The sequence below is a fragment of the Mytilus californianus genome, unplaced genomic scaffold (genome assembly GCF_021869535.1).
Source record: "Mytilus californianus isolate M0D057914Y unplaced genomic scaffold, xbMytCali1.0.p SCAF_9, whole genome shotgun sequence".
In the NCBI taxonomy this organism is placed as follows: Eukaryota; Metazoa; Mollusca; class Bivalvia; order Mytilida; family Mytilidae; genus Mytilus; species Mytilus californianus.
The window spans coordinates 17,285,726-17,308,127 of NW_026262745.1; the positions used below are offsets into that span (position 1 = coordinate 17,285,726).

A 22,402-nucleotide genomic window follows, 5' to 3' on the forward strand; every position below is an offset into this window, starting at 1 on the left:
GTCAAATGACACCAAATACCAAGGAACATCTAATAACAGCTATTCCAGGAAAAAAAAGTATTGGCGGTTGGAAGGCACATTTTTTTGAAGACTCCCCACTTATTCATTTTTAGTTAGAAATTAGAGTGTATATTAGTGTTAAAAATTGTCTCAACCCCATTACCCATGTATAATTAATATGTATTAAAGTGCCTTGAATACTCCCTATACGACTCCTCCTGAAATTACCCTATATCCTTTTTTTATATATTGAACAAGCAGTCAAGAAATGTAAGTATTCATCTTACATATAATAATAAACCCAACTTTCAACTAAAGAAGTAAATATAAAAGTTTTTGAACATGACACATTTATTAAATATATCTACATAGACACTAAATTTTAAAATCATGCAAGCTTATGAACTTTAAAAATATATACAACTCAACATTTAAGATATGAACAGGAATAGGAACAATGTTTTACAAAAATATTCGACACATTCTATGAAATTTTACAATGAAGCTCTATATGTTTTATGAACTTTAGTTGCTGTTAACATCTTACATCTACAATGTAAATATTCCATATGAGTGTAGTACAAAGAAAGCAAATAATTCATATTACTTCACTTAAAAGTTAAGATTTTCGATTCTAAAAATATTTTTGCATTTAATTTAGTTAAATGTTTGTATGTAGAACTTTCACAGAGTAAAAATGCACACAAAAATATACTATTGGTTAAAATATTTAAATTTTACAAAATCAATGAAATATTGCGTTACTCCAATTGCTGACAAACTATATGAATCAAATTTACAATAAACTATGTTTCCTGCTTAACTATCTTAATAAAAAAATTCACATCAATTTCAAAATTCATTGTAAATCATAACAACAACTGGTTTATAAACCAAACTATTGGCTAAACAATAATGTGTCCAAAGAACACCATCCCCCACTTGCACTACCAAATATTTCCATGTTCAGTGAACCATGAAATCAGGATCAAAATTGTAATTTATCATATAATTTTAAAAGTTCACTAACCCCAAAACTTTAAACTGAGAATGTACTAATTTCCAACTATCACATTTCTATATTCAGTGATCTGTGTAATTGGTGTCAAAACCGTAAATTGGCATGCGATTCAAAATTTCAGAATTCTAGGTAATATTTTCACTAGAGTACACCAAAAGGTTGTGATTGGCTTACAACGTCCTAAACAATGTGAATTCGACCAATGATGTGACATAATCTTCATATTGGAACTAAGAACAATAAATTACCCACAATCCTTAAAATTTTGAAACAAATTCAAAAAGTTTGCATAAAAATTAACATGTGTACCAAGTATCAAATTGTTGTGACTTCAATTTTATGGTAAATTACCTTGATCAAAATTAAGCTGATATTGGATGGATAAACAGAATTTTGGATATAAGGACACACAGATCATATAACATAAAGCCTCCTTCCAACATAGGTGGGGCATACAAATTGGGTATAGTTATCTACAGTTGAAATTCTCATACCTGCCAACTATCAAAATAACCATAGGGGATTTAAAGTGCAAGAGGACCTAATGCTCCTCTTATATTGTCATTAGTGCTTTTAATCAACTTCTATATTATTTGAATGAGTATGTATGTGCTTAAAGACCCTTTTAACTCATTTGAATGCCTTTATTGAGGTGTTCAATTTATATAATAAAGACTTTCAATATTCAGGTCAACACTTCTCATGGGGATATCCCCCATAAATCAGGATAGTTGGCAGGTCTGAATTCTGGTATGCACTAAATCTTGAACTCAACAACAAATATAAAATAACAAAGAAATGTATGTCAGGTAAGAGTAACATAGATTGAGGACCCTTTAAACTTAAAGTAACAAAAGTATAAAGGGAACTGCTTCATGCCTGCCCTGCTATCTATGCATTATACCGTCTCAAAATCAGTAATGAAACACTATGTTTTTTCATCTTGGAACATAGATTGACCAAGACAGCATTGTGATTATTCTTGACAACTTATGGTTTACATTGGTTAAGTTGTTTCAGAAAAGATTTTTTTTCAGCGTACTATCTTATAATGGAGACTAATATATGATAAGTGAAAAATGTATGAAAAAAATATATAACAATGAATGGAATCAATACTCAGCAAAAAGTCGAATGTTTGTCTACTTCAAATAAGAAATAAAACATCCACAAAACTAACTTTTTCAAGGCCACATGAAATCAGTTTCAATAAAAATGAACCCAGAATATATTCTAATGACAAAGTGATATGATAGATTGTCTGTTGGGCTATGTCATTATGACACGACGTGGTAAATGTTATAAATGATACAATTTATGAGTAACATATCTTCCACACTTAAAGGTTTACAACTTTCACATTGTCAAACAAATAAATTCAGAACAGCCTCAGCTTCTTAAAGCAGAATCCTTTCATAACTCCCATAAGCAGATAAACATTGTTTAGTCCTTGTTTTTCAATCATATATATTTTCTATACTATATGCCCTATGAAATGAACTCTAATTCTGTGACCTGGCTACAAATCCCGTCATCCACTTTTGTAGGATGCTGATGTAAATAGTTCTGTTCTTCTTTCTGTTAAATAACTAGAAAAAAAACGTAATAATTTATACTTGTATTTTAAATTCCTGAAATTATTTTCTTGTTGCGTTAATGCTATATTAATTAAATATAGACAAAATAGCATTGCAAAATTATGGATAAAAGAAAATATGAGAAAATCATTAGGATTCACTAATAAATTATAGATCTGACTGTCAAACACTGATTAATATAAGAGTAAAATATAATTTTGAAAAATTTGGAAACAAAACATATACAAATACCACATATTATCAGCTTCATAAATGTATATAATGTACAGAAATGGATAAAAGCACCGAACCTGTATAGTATTCCAAAATAAATTGCTGTATCAATAGCAAAGGATACAAACTAACTTAACAAATCAAAAATATTAATGTCACTTTAGTCATTGTGAACTTCTAAATTAACCTACAGTTTGATCCCTAAAATATGTTACTGCAAAGTAGAATACTCCAAATGCTAAATTATATCAGTAAATGTGCTTCCTTCACTCAAGTTTTAAAGAATCAAAATTGCTTTAATAACCATTCTTTGATACTTACTCTAGAAAATGCTCCAGCAAACTGACTAAAGCCTGTACTTTAGATTCACTCATATCCATGGACATGATCAAGTCTGGCATTTTTACTGAAAGTATACATTAAAAATCTAAAGTCCATAATTAAGAGATAACGGATACTTATTGTTTCATGTAATAATAATTTACTTATTTATTCAATGGTACTGGTATGTTTGTTGAACTCAAGTTCTAGCTGACACATTCTAACTGTTTCTTACAATGAAAAATCTGACTTTAACTTTACTTTTATGAAATACACACACACAAAAAAATCAATTCTTTAATATACGTTGATTTAATATTAAAACTACTCTTTTTTTTCTTATTCTCAACTGTTAGTACAGAAAAAAAATTTGAATTACTTTTCTGCCAGGGCTAATTTCTTGTATATACACAAGAGTGAGCACACTTAAATGTCTGATAATGAATAAAATTTGAAAGTCTTGGAGACTGTAGTCTTACTATAGCTATGATGAAAACATATTTGTTTTTGGTTATTTCAATTGTAATAAATAAAGCCGTTAGTTTTATTTTCGTTTGAATTGTTCCACATTTTTCATGTCCAGACTTTTTATAGCTGACTATTCAGTATGGGATTTTCTCACTGTTGAAGGAGGTGTGTTGACCTTTAATTGCTTACATCGTCTTCATTTGAACTGTGGTGGATAGTTGTCTCATTAGCAAACATACCACATCTCCTTATATTTACTTTGTATATAGTTTTTCATAGTTTTTCATAAGAACAGAAAAGACATCTAATCACAAAAATGTTGTTGAGCAATGAATCATTAAATGTTTTAAATATGACATAATAACATAGTAGTCTTTTACCGAAAATTCTAAGTAGATGTTGTGCCCCATACACTAAAGATGGAGCATATGTTTGATAAGCTTCTGGTGGGAGTAGTTGCCATGATAACACACTGTTTATAACTTCTTCTCTATTAGCTGCTGTATTACTGTCACTACTCTCATTACTTCCTGTTGACTCCTGGGTTTTATCCTGACCCGAAACAGCACTGGGTAACAACAATGGAGGAGGCCTGTCTCCACGACGTGTGGATGGTCCAGGCCTCTCGGGAGGTATCTCCTCCTCCTTAAGTTCTGTCAGATCTTTGTTTCCACTTGATTTACGTCTTTTTCTACCTCTTTTGTGACTCGATGCAACACTATCTGATTTTTTGTCTATATCCCTCTCATTGTCGTCTGCTGATGAGGATTCAGTCCCGGACACTTTATCGGTGTCTTTTTTCACAACTTCATGTATTGATTGTCTGGTCAATCTTCTAGGAGTTATCTCTTCTTCTTGTGTAAAATCTATTTTTTCTTTTTTAAATATTTTTGGTGAAAGCTTTGGTAACTTTGGTGATGGTTCTCCATTTAAGGAGGCTGCTGCTGTATGATGTTTTGGAGGTCTCCCTCTTCCAGGTGGTCTTCCTGGGGACTGCATGCTTAAAATATTTGATGAGAGTTATGCAAGAAAAGATGTAAGTTAAAATTTAGGTAATATATGAATATAAAGTGTGTCATGTTATTCAATTTATTGAATAACTGCTGTACCTGCAATTAATTGAATAACAAAAATAACTGCCTCTACCTATGATTATACATAAGAATAAAAGTCTGGCAATTGTATCTCAATTCAGCCAACCCACTTTTACCTATAAAATCTTCTGTGCTGGGCATCAAGGATACTTGTGTTGCATTCTATATGGTTGTAATTTTTCTATTTTGTTTCCTTTACATTTTGTTATAAAAAAAATTTTGCTCTGACATTATTGAAGGTTGTATGGTAACCTGTAGTTGTTAAAATTCTTGTTCTTTGGTCTTTTATGAAACGTTGTCTCATAAGCAATCTTACCAGGTCTCCTATTTTTTATTTCAATGTGATATAACTATAGCAACTACTTTACAACAAAATACCTCAAGCCATGCACTAATCCATACTCATTTGTAACTATGGTCATATTTTTCAACCTTATTCTTGATTTTTTTATATCATGATTGTTTTTGTTATTCAGTGCTGTAAAAATTGTATTGTATATAGATTTTTATAATTTCTGAATGACATGCTCACAAGAGAGTAACTCCATTCAAAACTTAAACATTCTTCTTCTACAGTACTGGTGATATTCTGGCATACAACAGTACTGAAGAAGTCTGGCATACTACTGTACCTGAGATATTCTGGCATACTTCTGTACCTGAGATATTCTGGCATACTTCTGTACCTTAGTTTTTCTGACATACTACGTACTAGGATATTCTGGCATACTACAGTACCAGACATATGCTAATATACCACAGTACTGAAAACTTTCTGGCATACTGCTGTACCTGCAATTTTCTGGCATACTTCTGTTCTGGAGGTTTTCTGGCATACTACATTACAGTACCTGAGATTTTCTGGCATACTACATACAGTACTGAAGACATTCTGGCATACTACATTACAGTACCTGAGATTTTCTTAAATACAACAGTACTTGAGATATTCTAAAATATTACAGTACAGGAGATATTCTGGCATACTGCAGTAAGGGATATATTCTGGATAACTATAGTAGGAGATATTCTAGCAAATAACAGTACCTGAAATATTCTGGCATACTGCAATACTGGAGATGTTCTGGCAAACTACAGTATGAGATATTTTGGCATACTACAGTATGAGATATTTTGGCATACTACAGAACTGGGTATTTTCTGGCATACTACAGTTCTCAAGATGTCCTGGCATACTGCAGTACTGGAGATATTATAGCATACTACTGTGCCAGAGATATTCTGGCATACTACAGTACCAGAGACATTCTGGCATACTGCAATACCCCAGATATTCTTGCATACAACAATTCCGGAGATGTTCTGGCATACTACAGTTCCATAGATATTCTGGCATAGTACAGTACCAGATATATTCTTGCATAATACAGTACCAGAGATATTCTTGCATAATACAGTACCAGAGATATTCTTGCATACTGCAGTACCGCAGATATTCTGGCATACAACAGTTCCGGAGATGTTCTGGCATACTACAGTTCCATAGATATTCTGGCATAGTACAGTACCAGATATATTCTTGCATAATACAGTATTGGAGATATTCCGACATACTACAGTACCAGAGACATTCTGGCATACTGCAGTACTGCAGATATTCTGGAATACAACAATTCCGGAGATGTTCTGGCATACTACAGTTCCATAGATATTCTGGTATAGTACAGTACCAGAGATCTTCTTGCATAATACAGTATTGGAGATTGTCTGGCATACTACTGTGCCGGAGCTATTCTGGCATACTGCAGTACTGCAGATATTCTGGCATACTACAGTAACGCAGATATTCTGGCATACAACAGTACTGTTGGTTTTCTGGCATTCTACAGTTCCATAGATATTCTGGCATACTATAGTACCAGATATATTCTGGTATGCTACAGTACCTAAGATAAAATGGCATGCTACAGTACCAAAGAAAAATTGGCATACTACAGTACCAGATATTTTCTGGCATACTGCAGTACCCAGGATATTCTGGTATACCACAGTACCCAGATACTCTGGCACACTATAGTACCAGAGATATTCTGGAATACAGCAGTACATGATATTCTGGCATACTACAGTACCAGAGATTTTCTGGCATACTGCAGTACCCAAGATTTTCGGGCATACAGCATTCCCAAGATATTCTGGCATACTGCAGTGCCAGTGATTTTCTGGCATACTAGAGTACCATAAATATTCTTGCATACTACAGTACCTGAGATAAAAACTTTAAATTAGAGGCTTTATAGTGTCTACATAAACCTCTACTCTAAATTATTAGTGCCCACTCTTAAACTTTTTCAATTATCTTTCGTTCAAAAGAAAATAGCCAACTCTAAGTGTTTGGTAAAAATCCCACTTTTCAAAACTTGATTTTCATAAATTTTTCATTGCATCTTAAATTCATTATATTAATAAATAATTTGATCTTATGAAATTGTCCTGTTTTCAGCTGTGAGACACTATATTAAATTAGGATCATAAATGTATCATTCAAGCGAAAGTTAGGTAGCAATCCATTCTTCTAAACATTTTTCAGAATACCTTTACTGCCTTTTTTTATAGAATTTTATAGATTTAGAAACAATGTCATCCATGTTCAAAAGTGGTTTTGTTAATCAACTGTGATTAAAATATCTCATTCATTCAAAGTTTGGTAACAATTGGTCTTTATCCTGATTTTTCATTTTTTTTTTAATAATAATGACATTCATGGGGTCATCAACCATAATTCTTCTAAATCAAAAATGTATTATTCTATCATTGCTTGGTACCAATTATCCCTTCACATCAATATATGCACTATTTTTTTCAAAGGTCAAAACATAGGGCTGTGCAGCATATTTTCAACATTAATATGCCTTGAACTTCTAAGAGTTTAAACTTATACTAAAATTCTGTATTACCCCTCCCTTCACTTAGGGTCTTCCTCAGAATTTAATTTGGCCGCTATCAATGTGTACTGGTAACATTCCCAAGTTGTGTCTCTACGTGATGAAGCAGTACATATCTGGAAACAAGTAGGTAAAAAAAAAACAAACATCTATGAACATCAATGGATATTAAATTTCACACCAAAAGAGATGTGGTTTGTGATGGATGCAATTTTCAGACCACAAGTCACATAAAGAAACTTACCTAGTTTTAGTTTCCCCTTTGAACTTGTATGTAGTTTGTAACTTGTTATACTGTTGTCTCTCGTTGTCATACAGCAGGACTAATGGTAAGGTATAGTCAAAACAAATCCTAAGTCCATCTACTAATTCTTTACACAAGTGTATACTGAAACAGAAAATATAACAGTATAGTCAAAACAAATCCTAAGTCCATCTACTAATTCTTTACACACGTGTTTCCTGAAACTAAGAAAAAAACTAAGGAGTTAAAAAAAATCTTGTCAATCTACTAATTCTTTACACAAGTGTATACTGAAACAGAGAAAAACAGTGGTGTCAAAACAAATCCTAAGTCTATCTACTAATTCTTTACACACGTGTTTACTGAAACAGAGAAAAAAACAGTGGTGTCAAAACAAATCCCAAGTCCATCTACTAATTCCTTACACAGGGGTTTACTAAAACAGCATAAAAATATAGTAAAGTCAAAACAAATCCTTGTTCTAAAAGTCTCCAGGAACATATATATTGACGGGACTCGACACTACCTAATTGTAGCCGATTTTATCGTCGGGTCATATTTCATAAAGATACGATACAGAAATGGACATGTGTTAAAAACGTACTAGCTATTGTCCTAATAATTTCTTATAATATCAATAAAATGTCATTCAAACTAAGTTTTAAAGTGATGCCAGTGTATCGAACTTGTAATCTGTCACTTCAAATTTGTTATAATTGCATTCATTTCATCACAGAAGGGTACAGAATGTTAACAGGGTAATAAAAAATTGGTGCCGATTGCATTCCCAAATTCACAAACCATTCTAAAACACTTCACATCAAATAAATCACACTTATTTTGGTCATTTTATATGACAAAATATATCTACTTTATGATAAAACTTGTATTTATTTACGATTAGAATTATGTGGTTAATTTGTTGAGCAGTTGATAGTTTTTCAGTCAGATGCTACCAAAATCCATAAATCTCATGAAGTCTCGTAACGTCTGAGATTTTATCAATTTTATACTGAAAAGCCTATCAGATTCATTTCCCGTTAGATATACTTTTTACATTTCTTTTTATACTATGATAAAAACAATAAGCACATTTAGTTAAGGTGAGAGAATGTTTTAAGGAGGACTTCATGAGTCGGTGCATCCTTAAAGTTGTCTGTGGAATTTTGGTTTGAAATTCCTGCTGGTAATTTATTCCAATCTTTGTTTGGCTAAAGAAAGAAAATTTTAAACTGTCTTTGTTACATTGAAGCTATCTGTATGTTTGTTGATGGATAGATCTTGTTTTACATTGCCTTTTTATGAGTAGTTATTGCGATGGTTTTGCAATTTCATTGTTTATGACTTTATGGAACATTTGAAGTCTGGTTTTTAATCTGCATTCTTGTAAGGTTTTCCAGTTTAGATCATTTGGCATTTCCGATACACTGCTGGTGTTATGATGCCGGCTTCCAGTCTGTTTATTTTCTGAAGTGTGTGGATCCCAAACTATGCAACAATATTCTAATTTTGGTCGAACTATAGTTTGGTTAACTCTTTCCTTTACTTATTTTGAATTCATTTTAAAATTTCTCTTGATAAATGATAAAGATTGATTTGCTTTTGCTGTTGATTGTATATGTTTCCTCCATTTGAGATCTGAAGAAAGTGTAATGCCTAGATATTTTGTGGTTTGGGTTTTTCCAGGAAATGACCATGCATGTCATTATAACTAAAATGTATTTGTTTTTTCTTTGTCGAGACTCTAAGGATATTGCATTTTTTCGGGTGAAATGTCATGATCCAGTCTTTCTACCATTTTATAGTTGCTTCAATATTTTCTTAAAACTTAATGCAATCGTTTTTGCAGGTAATAGGCCACTAAATGATGCTGTAGTCTGCAAAGAGTCTTATTTGGCTGTGTTTTAGGTAGTTAGGTAAGTCCCTAATGTAAATGAGAAAAAGTATTGATCCTAGTACAGTGCCCTGAGGAACATCTGATGTTACTGAAATTTTGCAGATGTGTTTTAGATGACTGTTTGAGTTCTATTGGAGAGAAATGATTCAGTCCATTTAGTTGCCTGATCAGAAGAGCCAAAGTGTTTTAATTTGTAAAGTATGCATTTGTGTGGCATCCTTGATGACTAGATCAGTTTGTTATGTTTTATCACTCTCTGAACTTGTTGGTGTACAAGAGATATAACCTGTGATTCACATGATTGTTTGCTCTGAATCTGCGTTGTAGTTCATAGAGTATTCTATTTGATCCAAAAAGTAAATTCAGAAATTATTGCGTGCATTTATTATTGCGATTTTTGAAGAAAGGACAATAATGCGAGATTAATTATTGCGATTTCAGAAAAAACTGCATACATATATTTGCATCAGATATCAGAATGCAAGTTCTCAGTATTGCGATAATCACCCATTGGCATTATTTGCATAAATAAAAACCTCGCAATAATTTCTGAATTTACAGTATTACAACTCATCACTCTCAAGCCACTTACCAAATGTTAAGTTATTCTGTTCCGTAGTTTCTGAGAAAAGTAAGAAGGAAATTTGTGTTGGACTAACAGATGAACGAAAGTGATTGCAATATAGCCTTTTAGAATGGGGTACAAAATTTTATGTTTTTTTGATATTTTAGTTGGATTTGATTGCCATGAATATCTAACAATACCCAATATGTACCTAGATCCTTTTGACTATGTGTGAAATATTTACCACTGGACATTTATCAAATTACAACCAATCAATAATCTATACCTTCATTTACAATGACTTACTTCTTTTCAAATGGTATATTGTTCCCCTCTTTATCTAAATATCTAGGTTTTCCTGGTGTGCCACACATCAGATTTACACAAAAAGTCTTCACAAAACTCTCTAAGATGTTGATCACATTATGTTCTGTAGGCAAGGAAACAAGCTGAAAATATTAAGGGCAACATTGTAAATGTAGTCTTTATATCATGTACCTTAAGCAAGAAAATAAGAGGAAAATATTAAGAAAGATATTGTATAAATAGTCTACACTTCAACGTTTCTTGTTTTCTACATAGTTTTCTTGATATACAAAATTATAAGAGATTTAGTCTTTACATTGCAAATGAGGTTAAAAGGTTGCCGATTGTCCATCCTGATGTATAGGATAAAAATAAATTACATTTTTCTATTTGATGTATACCTCAAAAATGAATTATATCTTGACTATTCATTTATGGTTAAATAAAACAGCATGTTAATGACAATTTTTAAATAAGCTAGTTTCAACTTAAAGGAGTAGGCCCAGTAAGAACCCTTGCTGGCCCCAAAATACATAAATATGGGCTGTGTTTGACAATACAGTGCACATTCATCAAGTACTAGCATAAATAATTCATGTACAATTACTAAAATCTTCACAATTTTAGCATTTGTGTTCAGTCTTAATATTTAAATACATGTTGTACTTAATGATTATACACAACATATATAAAGGTTGAGACTGAACACGAATGCAGCCACTTACATTTTAGACAAAAACCATCTGAAAAGTGACGTTTTATAGCATATTTGATAGATTTTTCATACTGAAGCTTGAATTTGAGCATCTTCCATGCCCTAATCAGTTCAAATCTTGTAAATAAACTAACTGATTTGAATGAAGTAGACACTTTAGTGTTTGAAAAATGTCCAAATCTCTCTTCAGATGTACTTAAATTTTAGGCCAAAATTAGCCCTTACCAGACCTTTTCCTTTAAAATGCTAAAGGACTAAGTTCATAATTAATTCATATTTCTTTTACTTGCTCAGGTAAGTAACACATTATGGGTGTTATTTGAAGTTATACAATAAAATATTTATCGATCGAAAATTGTTACCATTTCATCTCTATTGATGGATAAGTAATCTTTCTCTAACTCTTCCTTCAATACTTCAGGGATTTCAAATTCTGACAGCAACTTTTTCTGAAAATAAGAATATTTTTTTAAATTCTTATGCTGACTTTTAAACATTTTATTAGATTTTTTAAAACACTACATTGTAATGAAAAAGACACCACAATATTATTTAATCAGTGTTGTTTAAATGCAAGAATTTGTGCAAATGCTTCACCAGAACTTTATTTAAAGCTCTTAAATTTAAATTATTTAACCATTCCAGTGCAAAGCTATCAATCTTACTTTTTAATAAGTATGTAATACTTTTATCCTCATTCTTATTATTTGTGAATATGACGTTGTTGAGAAAGCAATAGCTGTAATCAGAAATATGGAAACATTTTCCAGTATGTTTTCTAATTAATTGATTGATAGTTGCCTGTTTAACATCCCTTGGCATCTAGTTTTCTGAATCTCTGACTTAAATAATACCAATGAGAATAATGATAACTAATACTGTTACATGATAATAAGTTTTTTACCTTTCTATCTTCACTTTTATTACTTTTTCCACTTATTTCACTTCCCTCTAGGCTCTGTAAGGATAAAATATACTTTTATTAAAAAAACTGCTTTTTTCAGTTTAAAAACAATTATGCAATCAAAATTGAAATGCAATAAGATAATTTAAACATCAGGGATTCCATACATAAAGCTTTTTTCTTCCTGTTTTTCATCTTTAATGAAGAATTTATTTCACTGAAGGCTGCTCAACATACACCAGCAAATATTCAATGCATATTTAGGGCTGTTCCATAAAAACATATATGGGACCCAGGGAAGGCAACTTAAATTTGACACTATGGGTGGGTGCCAAATATTGTGTTTAATGAGTTTAAAATTATGCAGGACTCTAAAATCGCTTCTATGGGTGGTCACTTCGTTTTCAAAGTGCCTTCCCTGGGTACCATGTATGTTTTAATGGAACAGCCCTCAGGATGATAACATGTTAATGAGTTATGAGTATACTGTGAATTCATTTATTTTCATTGCTACCAATTTTCGTGGATTGCGGAAAAATTGTATTTTCATGAATGTTTGATTTCATGGATTTGTCAAAAGTCTGCTTACAAACCTATACAGAATTTATACTTAGTTATCCATACTTAGTTGACATTTAAATCTGTGGTTAAGCTATACCCAAGAAAACCACCGAAATTGGTTCCGAATCCACAATACCCCGCTTTGTACTTGACAGAGATCCAGAATCAGATATTTAATATGCTAATCAACAAGAAGACCTATCACACTTCTAAGACACATCATTCTAACTTTTAACCAACCAGGCTTTTACACTTATATATGTTTAAAATGTAAGTGGCAAACCTGACTGTCATCCTCATCATGTTCACCGTTCTGTACACCATTTTCTATCCCATCATCCTCTATTCTACCATTTTCTTCCTCTTCATCTCCACTTTCCTCTTCCAAGTCATCATCCTCATCATCTGATACATTCTGGTGATCATCATCACTTTCTGCCAAGGGTGATCTCCCCTTAAATGTTCGTCTCAAAATGGCATCTATATGTTTATTTCTGCTCTTATTTGAACTACTGAAAAATTTAAAAGTTGTGATAAAAACACGGTCATCCTTTCCTTTGTTAACCTAAATAAAGTTTTTAATTCTAGGTTTTTAAGAAGGTAAGGGATACAAAACTGTGGATCTTGCTGGGCTTCATTAATGTTGCCAATTGCAGTTTTGTTGTAGTTAAAAAATAATACCAAACAGCAATTGAAACATTTGCAACATAAATCAAAAGCTTACTCATGTGCAAAGGAGACATTAAAGCAACCAAAAATAAACAGTTGACACTGATTTATGGCTCGCCTGTCTGCATAAATTTCAGAAAAAAGACAATCTGATGGACAGCAACATTGCTTATTAATTCAAAGTCGCTGGACCATGATCTAGTAGGCAGGGCCTCAAAATGATATGTACTGATAGTATTTTTAGAAAATATCATTGATCTGTCACAAGTAGTTCCTGTTAAACTGACTTAAGCAGAAAACTTAACATTAAAAATTGCTTATTAATTGAAATTGGCTGGACCATGACCTAGGGGGCGTGGCCTTGAAATAGTCTTCCAACTGATATGAACTGATAGTAATGCAACTTCATACAAAATATCATTGATCTATCACAAGTAGATCCTATCAAATTAACGTAAGCAGAAAACTTAACATTGAAAATTGCTAATAAATTCAAAGTCACTGGGCCATGTCCTAAGGGGCAGGGCCTTAAAATAGTCGCCAAACAGATATGTACTGATAGTAATGCGACTTCATACAAAATATCATTGATCTCCTGTTTTAGAGGCCATGATACAAGTACTTTAAAATACTTACAACCTTCTAGTAGCATCGGACAACTGCTTCATAAGTATTCTGTTTTCTTCTGTGTTTTCCAATATAGAATTTTCTGCAACTACTCTGTCCCAGCTGTAATACACCAGTCAAAACATATTTTAATGAAAGGTTCTGAATATTCATGAATACCTTGGTAATATAGGAAAGAGTTATTTTTGTTACAAAGGTGTGTGTGTGTGTGAGCGAGCATTAACCATCCCTGATCCATTAAACAGTAATTTGTAGAGCCATGAGGATTAACAATTTATACATATTATTGATAAAAACAAATTGAAATGGCTTTTCTTTGCTTTTTTAACTTAACATTAATATCTTAACAAATATTAAATTAAATGCTTGTTTCTACAACAAAAGCTCAATTACCCACCTTAAAAGGGCATTCACAACTATTTAGATAAAAATTATAAGTACATGTATGATTATTTAAGTTTCAAACATAAATAAAAGCAGAATAATTATTATTAATAATTCACTTTCCAGCCCCTTTGATTCAATTTTGTAGAAATAAACTCAAATTTTGATATAATATTGTCTTGCAAACAATAATTCAACCTCATTTGGGTCTGTATGCATGCAAACCTATAGTTTGACTCTTAGTTGATTATGGGTTGCACATGTACTCGGCATGTTCAGTTTAAAGGAACTAATGTTATTCTGGTTAACACTTTAGATTATTGTCAATCAAAGAGTCTATTTGAGGGTAATAAATTTTGCAGCTAATGCTCCTATAAGACATGAAGTGTATCTTACCTTATATAGAATAATTTATATTTGTAAAAGACTCTCAGTAATATTTGATTTATTCACGCTACTCATCATCTCTTTACAAATTAACACAAACTCCACACACTTTTATTAGGAATTTTGAACACTGCAGTGTGAAAGTGCAGGACTTGGCATGCTCTTTATAAATTTTTGGTCCTAGGAAGCTTCACTGATCTAAATAGGTGCAATTTCATTTCAGTTTAAGTTCTCTGGTTCTCCCTGCTTTGGTATATATATAATATAAATGTTAGTTGATCATTTGATGATAATTTTGACAAATGAAAACTTATATTTAGTATTATGGGATGTTATTCTAACCTGTTATTCCAACCCTGAAAATGGATGTGATATGCAGGAATTCTCTGGCCATGTTTATTGTGTGTAACTTCTGTGTCTAATATCTGGAAATGAAAATATACAATTAATCCAAGCCCCATCTGGCAAAGTCTGCTTGAAATACTTAGATAGTAAGAAACACAATGCAATTATTTTTAAGTTCAAATTACTCACAAATTCTTTCCAAGAAAGAAATTTGTATATATATGTAACACCCAGAAATGTGTCCATCCCCCAAAGGTGTCTAATTCCTTTTACGTGTCCATATGACGTCACTGAACTGCAAAAACATATCTAGATGCTAAAGGGTGTGTCCTTTTTATGAACGTCCAGTCGTGTCCATTTTATTAAAAATGCCCAAATGTGCCCATTCGAAGCATAAACATCTCTTTTTTGTAAACCCTCAATGGTACCTATATTTTAAAAATGTGCTTTGCCGAGAGCAGATGGATACCACCTGCAGAGGTCCAACCCTGAACAGTTAGGGCAAAAATGGACACAATATTCAAGCTTAAGCTTGATACAGGTCTGAATTTGGATTGTAAATTGAAATATTTGACACATTATAGGTTTCTGACACAGAATAAATGTAGTCAAAGAACTTGAAATTGGTTATATGATTTGAATTTATATTCAATTGAAGATTTCTTGCTGTTGTGCAATACACTGTGCGGTTGCGCAATACTTAGTAAATATGTTTTCAGACTATATAAATATATAGAGAATTAGCAAAATAAATTGTGCCCCCCAATTAATTTTGGGGAAAATAGATAATTTCTTAAATCTTGAGGTAAAAAAAAAATATTTGAAGAATAAAATTGATAATTTACAATTTAAGAGACATCCGTACACTTAAACACAAGTTATTATCTGAAAACTAGAAAAATGCTTGTTTTGGCCCCTAATTCCTGAACGGTTTGGGCAATTACCCCCAAAATGTATCCCAACCTTCTACTTGTGGTATTGGACCTTGTGGTACAATTTCAGAGCAATCACAATACTTGTACACAAGTTATTATCCCAAAACTAGAAAAATACTTGTTTATTGGCCCCTTTTTGGCCCCTAATTCCTTTAAGGTTGGGACCATCACTCCCAAAAACAATCCCAACCTTTCTTTTGTGGTATTGAACCTATTAGTTAAATTTCATAGAGATCCATACACTTGAAATAAAGTTATTGTCCGGAAACCAAATGTCTTAGGACGACGATTACGCAGACGTGATAGCAATATACGAACGCAAATTTTTTGCGGTCGTATAAAAAACCACCAAATGTGTCCTACCTTTTGAATTTATTGTTATTATGTTGTCCAAAAATGCATGAAATATTTGCCACTGGACATTTAGCATCCATCAATCAATTAATCTTTTTTCCTATATATGCATGAAATAATTGCCACAAAATGTTATGCAAGCAACAATCAGTTAATCTATTATTTTCTGTTAGTTGATTATGAACTCTTACAATAAATTTAATGTAATGCGACAGTTAAAAAGATGATGCACATTTAAAATGACTTAAATTCACATCTTCTAAGTTACGCATACTGGTTTTAACTTATTTTAACTTTACCTTTAAGTAAAACATGTTTTTTTTAAATATAAATTATAATCAGGGATGCTTATGATACATGCAAAGTTATTTCTCTTGTTTAAGTCTCTTTAGTGAATTACCGTAAACGTTATTGACGTTGCTGGGGACATATTAGCACTAAAACTTTTAAGAAGTTCTGGCGTTTTAAAGTGGACATGTTTTGGCGACTAAAAATTATCGAAAACGTTTGGGGGATGTGAATTTGAACATGTTTGAGAGTGTTACATATATATATATATCTATTTTTATATTGTGTGCACTTGACCACATCATCTATTTTAAAACATTACACATGGCCATAAAGAAAAGAAGTTTCTTTGCACTTCTGCATGTAGTTGGTCTTCTTTTTGGAACTTCTGTGTGCTTATCTTCTCTGTGAATTTGCATTAAAATATGGACAATTCATACACAGTGCTCCAGCTAGAAACTGAGGGCAGTTGGACAGTCCCATAAAAAGGACACTTTTGCGTGGCTATCATTTTTACAACAGATTTTTCTTTTATTATTATATATTGACAAATATAAATAGCCCCTTTTAATATCATAGTTTATTCTGTACTAAACTAACTTATTTCTTACAGAGATATGTGAGGTTTCCTTTGCCATATATAAATAAAAATAAATGGGGAATGTGTCCATGGGACACAGATAATGCCCCAGATTGCATATAACGTTATGAAGGGACATAACTCAAGAACTCCATTTGTAAAGGACCATAACCATGATAACCAGGGCTTCTGAATTTTTTTGAAAATGCAATTACCCATGGGAAAGTTATCTTACAATTTTACTTTCCCGCATCAGTTTTCACTTTTCCAGTCTTATTTTTTCGTCCAACCATTTTCCCTGAAACTGACGAACCCAATTTTCATGGTCATACAGACGGTTTGATTACATTACTGTTTAAGTCTAATAATTTCAGTTTCTTTGATGAATCGGCAGAGATCAGATATTTATGCAAACTCATGGCTTCATGACCACCGTTACTGTTTACTGATAATAACTAACTAACGCTGTAAACGCAAGGAAACAAGTGATTACTTCAGGGAACCAGTTTCTAAACTAGATTTTGTCCAATAACCGACTTTGTCAAACAAGAATACGACGCACCGGAAAGTACCACATAAAGACGATTTAGTTACCCGACAGGAAACTGGTACCTGCCTTTTCGTTTACCCGACGATTTTTTTTACTTTCCACAGGAAACGGGAAATGGGAATTACGAAGCCCTGCATAACTCTAGAAAAATAAAAGTGACGCCACCCAAATTAAAACTTGATCTGTGTTTTGTGGTAATAAGCATTGTGTATAAGTTTCATAACATTTGGTTGAGGCAAACTTAAGTTTGAAAACAAACAAAATTTCAGGACGTACGGACGTATTATTAATGCCCCCTCTCCGCTACAGCGGCATAAAAATCTTTTCACATGCTTCTTAGCCTTTTTTCAAAGATTAATTATAGTCCAGATACAGTCATTAAGCCAGATACATTGTATTCATGAATAGATGTCTAGGATTACAGTAAGCTACATGTAGATTGGGTGTCTATAATTCTATACAGCAGCTTCATTTTCTAAATTTGACAGAAGTATAATTGGATATTATGTTTAAGGTATCTAATTATAACACATCAACTTAATTATTTTAACCAGACAGATCAAGTTTATTTATATTCAACAGTAAAAGTAAAATTTCAAACATACTGCTACTACTAGGTGGGGTGTTTCTTGACGTTGACTACCCATGGAGTCTCGCACAATGAAACCTGGGTTACACCTTTTTGAGCATTTGAATAATTTATTTTTACCTTATGGTATTTTATATAATTTGAGAGACAAAAATAATGAAAAAAATGAATATTTAAAAAAAATAGACTAAAAGTATAATAATAAATAAATTTATAAATGATCATAATTGATAATTTGTTTTTTAATCGAAGTTAAAATTTTTAAAACTTCAAACGCAGCCTTAAATTCATTCAAAAGATTATCTTGAGAAGTTAAATGAAAAAATTTTGGTGCATCTTTTCAATTATCAGTAAAAACGAATTTTAAAGAAAACCCATTTTAAGGGGAAATACCTCCACATTAAAAGAAGAAGACCAACATTTTTCCAAGATTTGTTCCTTTATAACCACTTTATTGACTGTCATATTTTACTTTACCCATATTCAAAAGTTTCTTCTTGTTTAAATACAATTTGTAAATCAAAGCTTTTGAAAATTATTCCAATCACTGATGATCCATCATGCAATGAAGTGAATGAATCGGTGAGGACTTCCTGATCTTATTAGCTGTCATTTTTATAATTATGCAATCATCATGATAATTTGTACAATTTATTATGTAAGTAAGTAAGTTAATTTCTATTATAGTGACAGGTGTAATAACAGTTTAACTCTTTATCTACCACTGACGGATATATACGTGGTTTTTATCATCGTTCTGTCCGCAGTGACTGATAAATCCGCTTGCATAATCAAGCGTGTATTCGCAGTGACTGATAGATCCGCTGTTAACACTTGCGCAGTCCTGGTGACAGATATTTCCGTAAAATATACCACTGTTAAAACCCTTTAGACAAAACTGTTGGGGAATCCCATAATGAACCAATAAAATTCGGTTTTACGAATGAATAATCTTTCAAAATAGTACATTCCGTTTCTATAAAAAGTGTGTGTTTACATTTAATTATGATGAATTTTACAAGTGTTCGGAATGCGATTAAAACAATGGCAGATGAATGGGCTTCTTTGTTCAAATAGTATAGCGAAAAGAAAGAATTTAAAGGATTTATGCAATTAGAGAGCAAAATTGGAAGTATAGGAAGGGATAATTTAGTTTGTCGGAACAAGATTGCGAGTCTTCCGAGAATGAAGAAGCCAAACATGGACAAAATAATTCAACGTCCGTTTACGGCAGCTTTCAAGCTTGATAATGAAAAGAAAGAAATTGATTTGGTATTTGTTTCATTTTTCAATTAATATACAATAAATACTGATTAATTAAACATTTAACTAGAGTACTCATAACACAGCCTTAACAATTTGTGAAAAATTCTCTCACTGCAAATTATCTCTTGTAGTTAACCTACAATTCAGCTGCAGTAGCTACATGTAACTAATCAGCAGTGTGTAGTAGTGAACTGTTAAGGTACCTGTGGTAGATAAGAAGTTAACAAAATACAAATATATTACAAAAACAATAAAATACACCCAACTCATTGGGTCTATAAGTCACTTTCAAAATCATAAAACGTAATTCTTTTATCACGAATGGGGATTTCAAACAAAATAATGAAAAAGTTTAAGCTAAATTCAAATTAACTGTGTTTCAAAACATTAAAAGTGATCACAAGCAATCAAGCCTAATTAATTTAGAATACACAAAGGATTATTAAAAATGTGTAAAGCCATTTGACATAGTTGGTCAAAATAACTTGTGGACATTGGGGCAATGGATAGGGAAACAATTGCAAGATTTTTTTAAAGTGTTACTTGTAAGGGCAGAAGGGCACAGTCTGAAGAAGGTGGGAGTGATGAACCTCTATATTTTGTCTGGCAAGGACACTGAATACGAGAGTACAGCTCTGAAATCTCATTTAACTTATCATTCATTACACATGGGGCCATAGGCAGCTCTCCATTTTGTCTGGTTCAGAACCAGTCAATAATTGACAAAGGGAAACAAGTTGTGTTAAGTACATAATGTATGTAATAACAGATTCCAATTAGTAAATAGACTGTTGAGGATTGTAGTAATGTAGATTCTGTAATATATTTTTTCTTGTAAATGTGTTACCTTTCATAGGCTATAATTGGTGATGGAGAAACACACATTTTGTTTTAACTTAATATGAAGCTTATGTGTGTTTATCTTATTTAAAATTATATGTGCTAACATATTAATGCTTTTGTGTTCCCTTCTTACTTGAAACCTTATTGTACTGTGATGCTTTTTATATGTTAGAGTCGATTGCAAGAGCTTTCTTAAGCTCATATTTATTGTTGTTTGTAAATATGTGACAACTCTAAATAAAATTGACTTTCTTACTTACATATTTTCAATCTTTCTTACATATATTTCATTGATTTAGGTTACACATACATTGAAAATTTCTGATCATTTCAGCACCTCCCTACAAAGCCCTGTTGTTGATTCTCAATACTAATATACTAAAACCAACCTATACTTGTAGGTATCGGGTCCGTTCGCGCCCAATACACGTTCGCACCCTACACGTTCGCCCCCCTAGGTCCGTTCGCACCTACACGTTCGCACCCTTTTTTTTATTCAAAAACCTGATAATTTTTATATTTAAATGTTTATAGCAATATATTTACCATGACACAAAAAAAACCTTGTCAGAATCTCACTTTATTTAGAAACAATGAAAAAATATATATTTATAGCAATACACTTACCAAAACTCGTTTACAAATTATTAAAAACAAAACCAATAAAAAATGGGCGCGAACGGACTTCGGGTGCGAACGTGTAGGGTGCGAAAGTGAAAGGGGGCGAACGTGCATGGGGGCGAACGTGATTGGGCGCGAACGGACCCGGATTCTACTTGTAGCTCTAATACATACAAACCTAAAACACAGCCGCATTCAATTATTATTAAATGAGCAACATATTGAACGAAAATTACCATGTACATGTTCATTTATACAAATTATGTATACCTTTATTTCAACGTTATTTTTTTGAAAGAAATTTTTGACATAGGGAAATGAAAGTATAAGGTGTAAACAATGTTTAAAAATAGGTTTTGTTAAGTTAAGAACCTTTGCATCATAAAGTACTCGGGCCTTTGTCGGATCTGGTTCAAAGCAGAGGACTGGTTCTCCTACAGAATAGATGAACTTTATGCCTCTTATGGACATAGTACGATATCCATTTGAAGATAAGAAATACACTCAATTGCTAAAAAACTATTGAGGGATTCGTTCCCGCGTCACTTCTCATAATAACAGGAAGTGGAATTTCGCAGGTAAAATTGTTCTATTTTCAGGAATAGTCACGAAGAATATCCGTATAGGAATCGGTCGCCTACTGTTTACGAGACCAAGGATTTGTAATTTGATAATAAACTCATCATAGATACCACGATACAAATTTTGTACACGCGTGTCTCGTCATCAAAAGACTCACCAGCGAAGCTCAATCAAAAAAGTTTAAAAGGCCAAATAAAGTACGAAGTTGATCTAAGCAGAGACATATATACACATATATGTGTATATATGTCTCTGATCTAAGTAAGGGTTACCGTGGAGTTTAAGGGTTAGATTAACTAATATCGCTCTATATAGGTTGTGTTCCTTAAAGTAAAATAAGAACGGCGAACAAAAAAAGACGAAATTATTTCGACATTTTTTTTATAAAAAAAAATATTTTGACGCCCTTAATTTACGCCTGGACCACCTGAATCCGCCATTGATGATTATGTTACGTTTGGTTTATTTTGTTCAACACTTTATTAATAGAATGGGGCTAAGTCTAGGAAGATAACTGAATTTATAGTAAATTAATTATCACAAATGCAGAACTGAATTGGCGACCTTTG

The 22,402-nt window shown here is 32.2% G+C and overlaps 2 protein-coding genes across 2 annotated transcripts; both read right to left on the bottom strand.

The window, feature by feature from the left end:
* Positions 1-332: 332 nt before the first annotated feature.
* LOC127714776 (male-specific lethal 3 homolog) lies at positions 333-21,808 on the bottom strand. The gene is made up of 11 exons (XM_052220815.1): positions 21,624-21,808; positions 15,223-15,305; positions 14,119-14,211; positions 13,097-13,325; positions 12,253-12,306; positions 11,711-11,797; positions 10,634-10,776; positions 7,866-8,009; positions 4,002-4,621; positions 3,154-3,238; positions 333-2,610 (listed from the first exon to the last, which is right to left on the bottom strand). Exons 1-11 carry the CDS (start codon positions 21,720-21,722, stop codon positions 2,553-2,555), a joined length of 1,695 nt encoding a protein of 564 aa, XP_052076775.1. The 5' UTR covers positions 21,723-21,808; the 3' UTR covers positions 333-2,552.
* LOC127714778 (uncharacterized) lies at positions 5,541-7,855 on the bottom strand. Its single transcript, XM_052220817.1, has 2 exons — positions 5,589-7,855; positions 5,541-5,552 (listed from the first exon to the last, which is right to left on the bottom strand). The coding sequence occupies exon 1, from the start codon at positions 6,930-6,932 to the stop codon at positions 5,808-5,810; it is 1,125 nt and encodes a 374-aa protein (XP_052076777.1). The 5' UTR covers positions 6,933-7,855; the 3' UTR covers positions 5,541-5,552; positions 5,589-5,807.
* Positions 21,809-22,402: the final 594 nt, after the last annotated feature.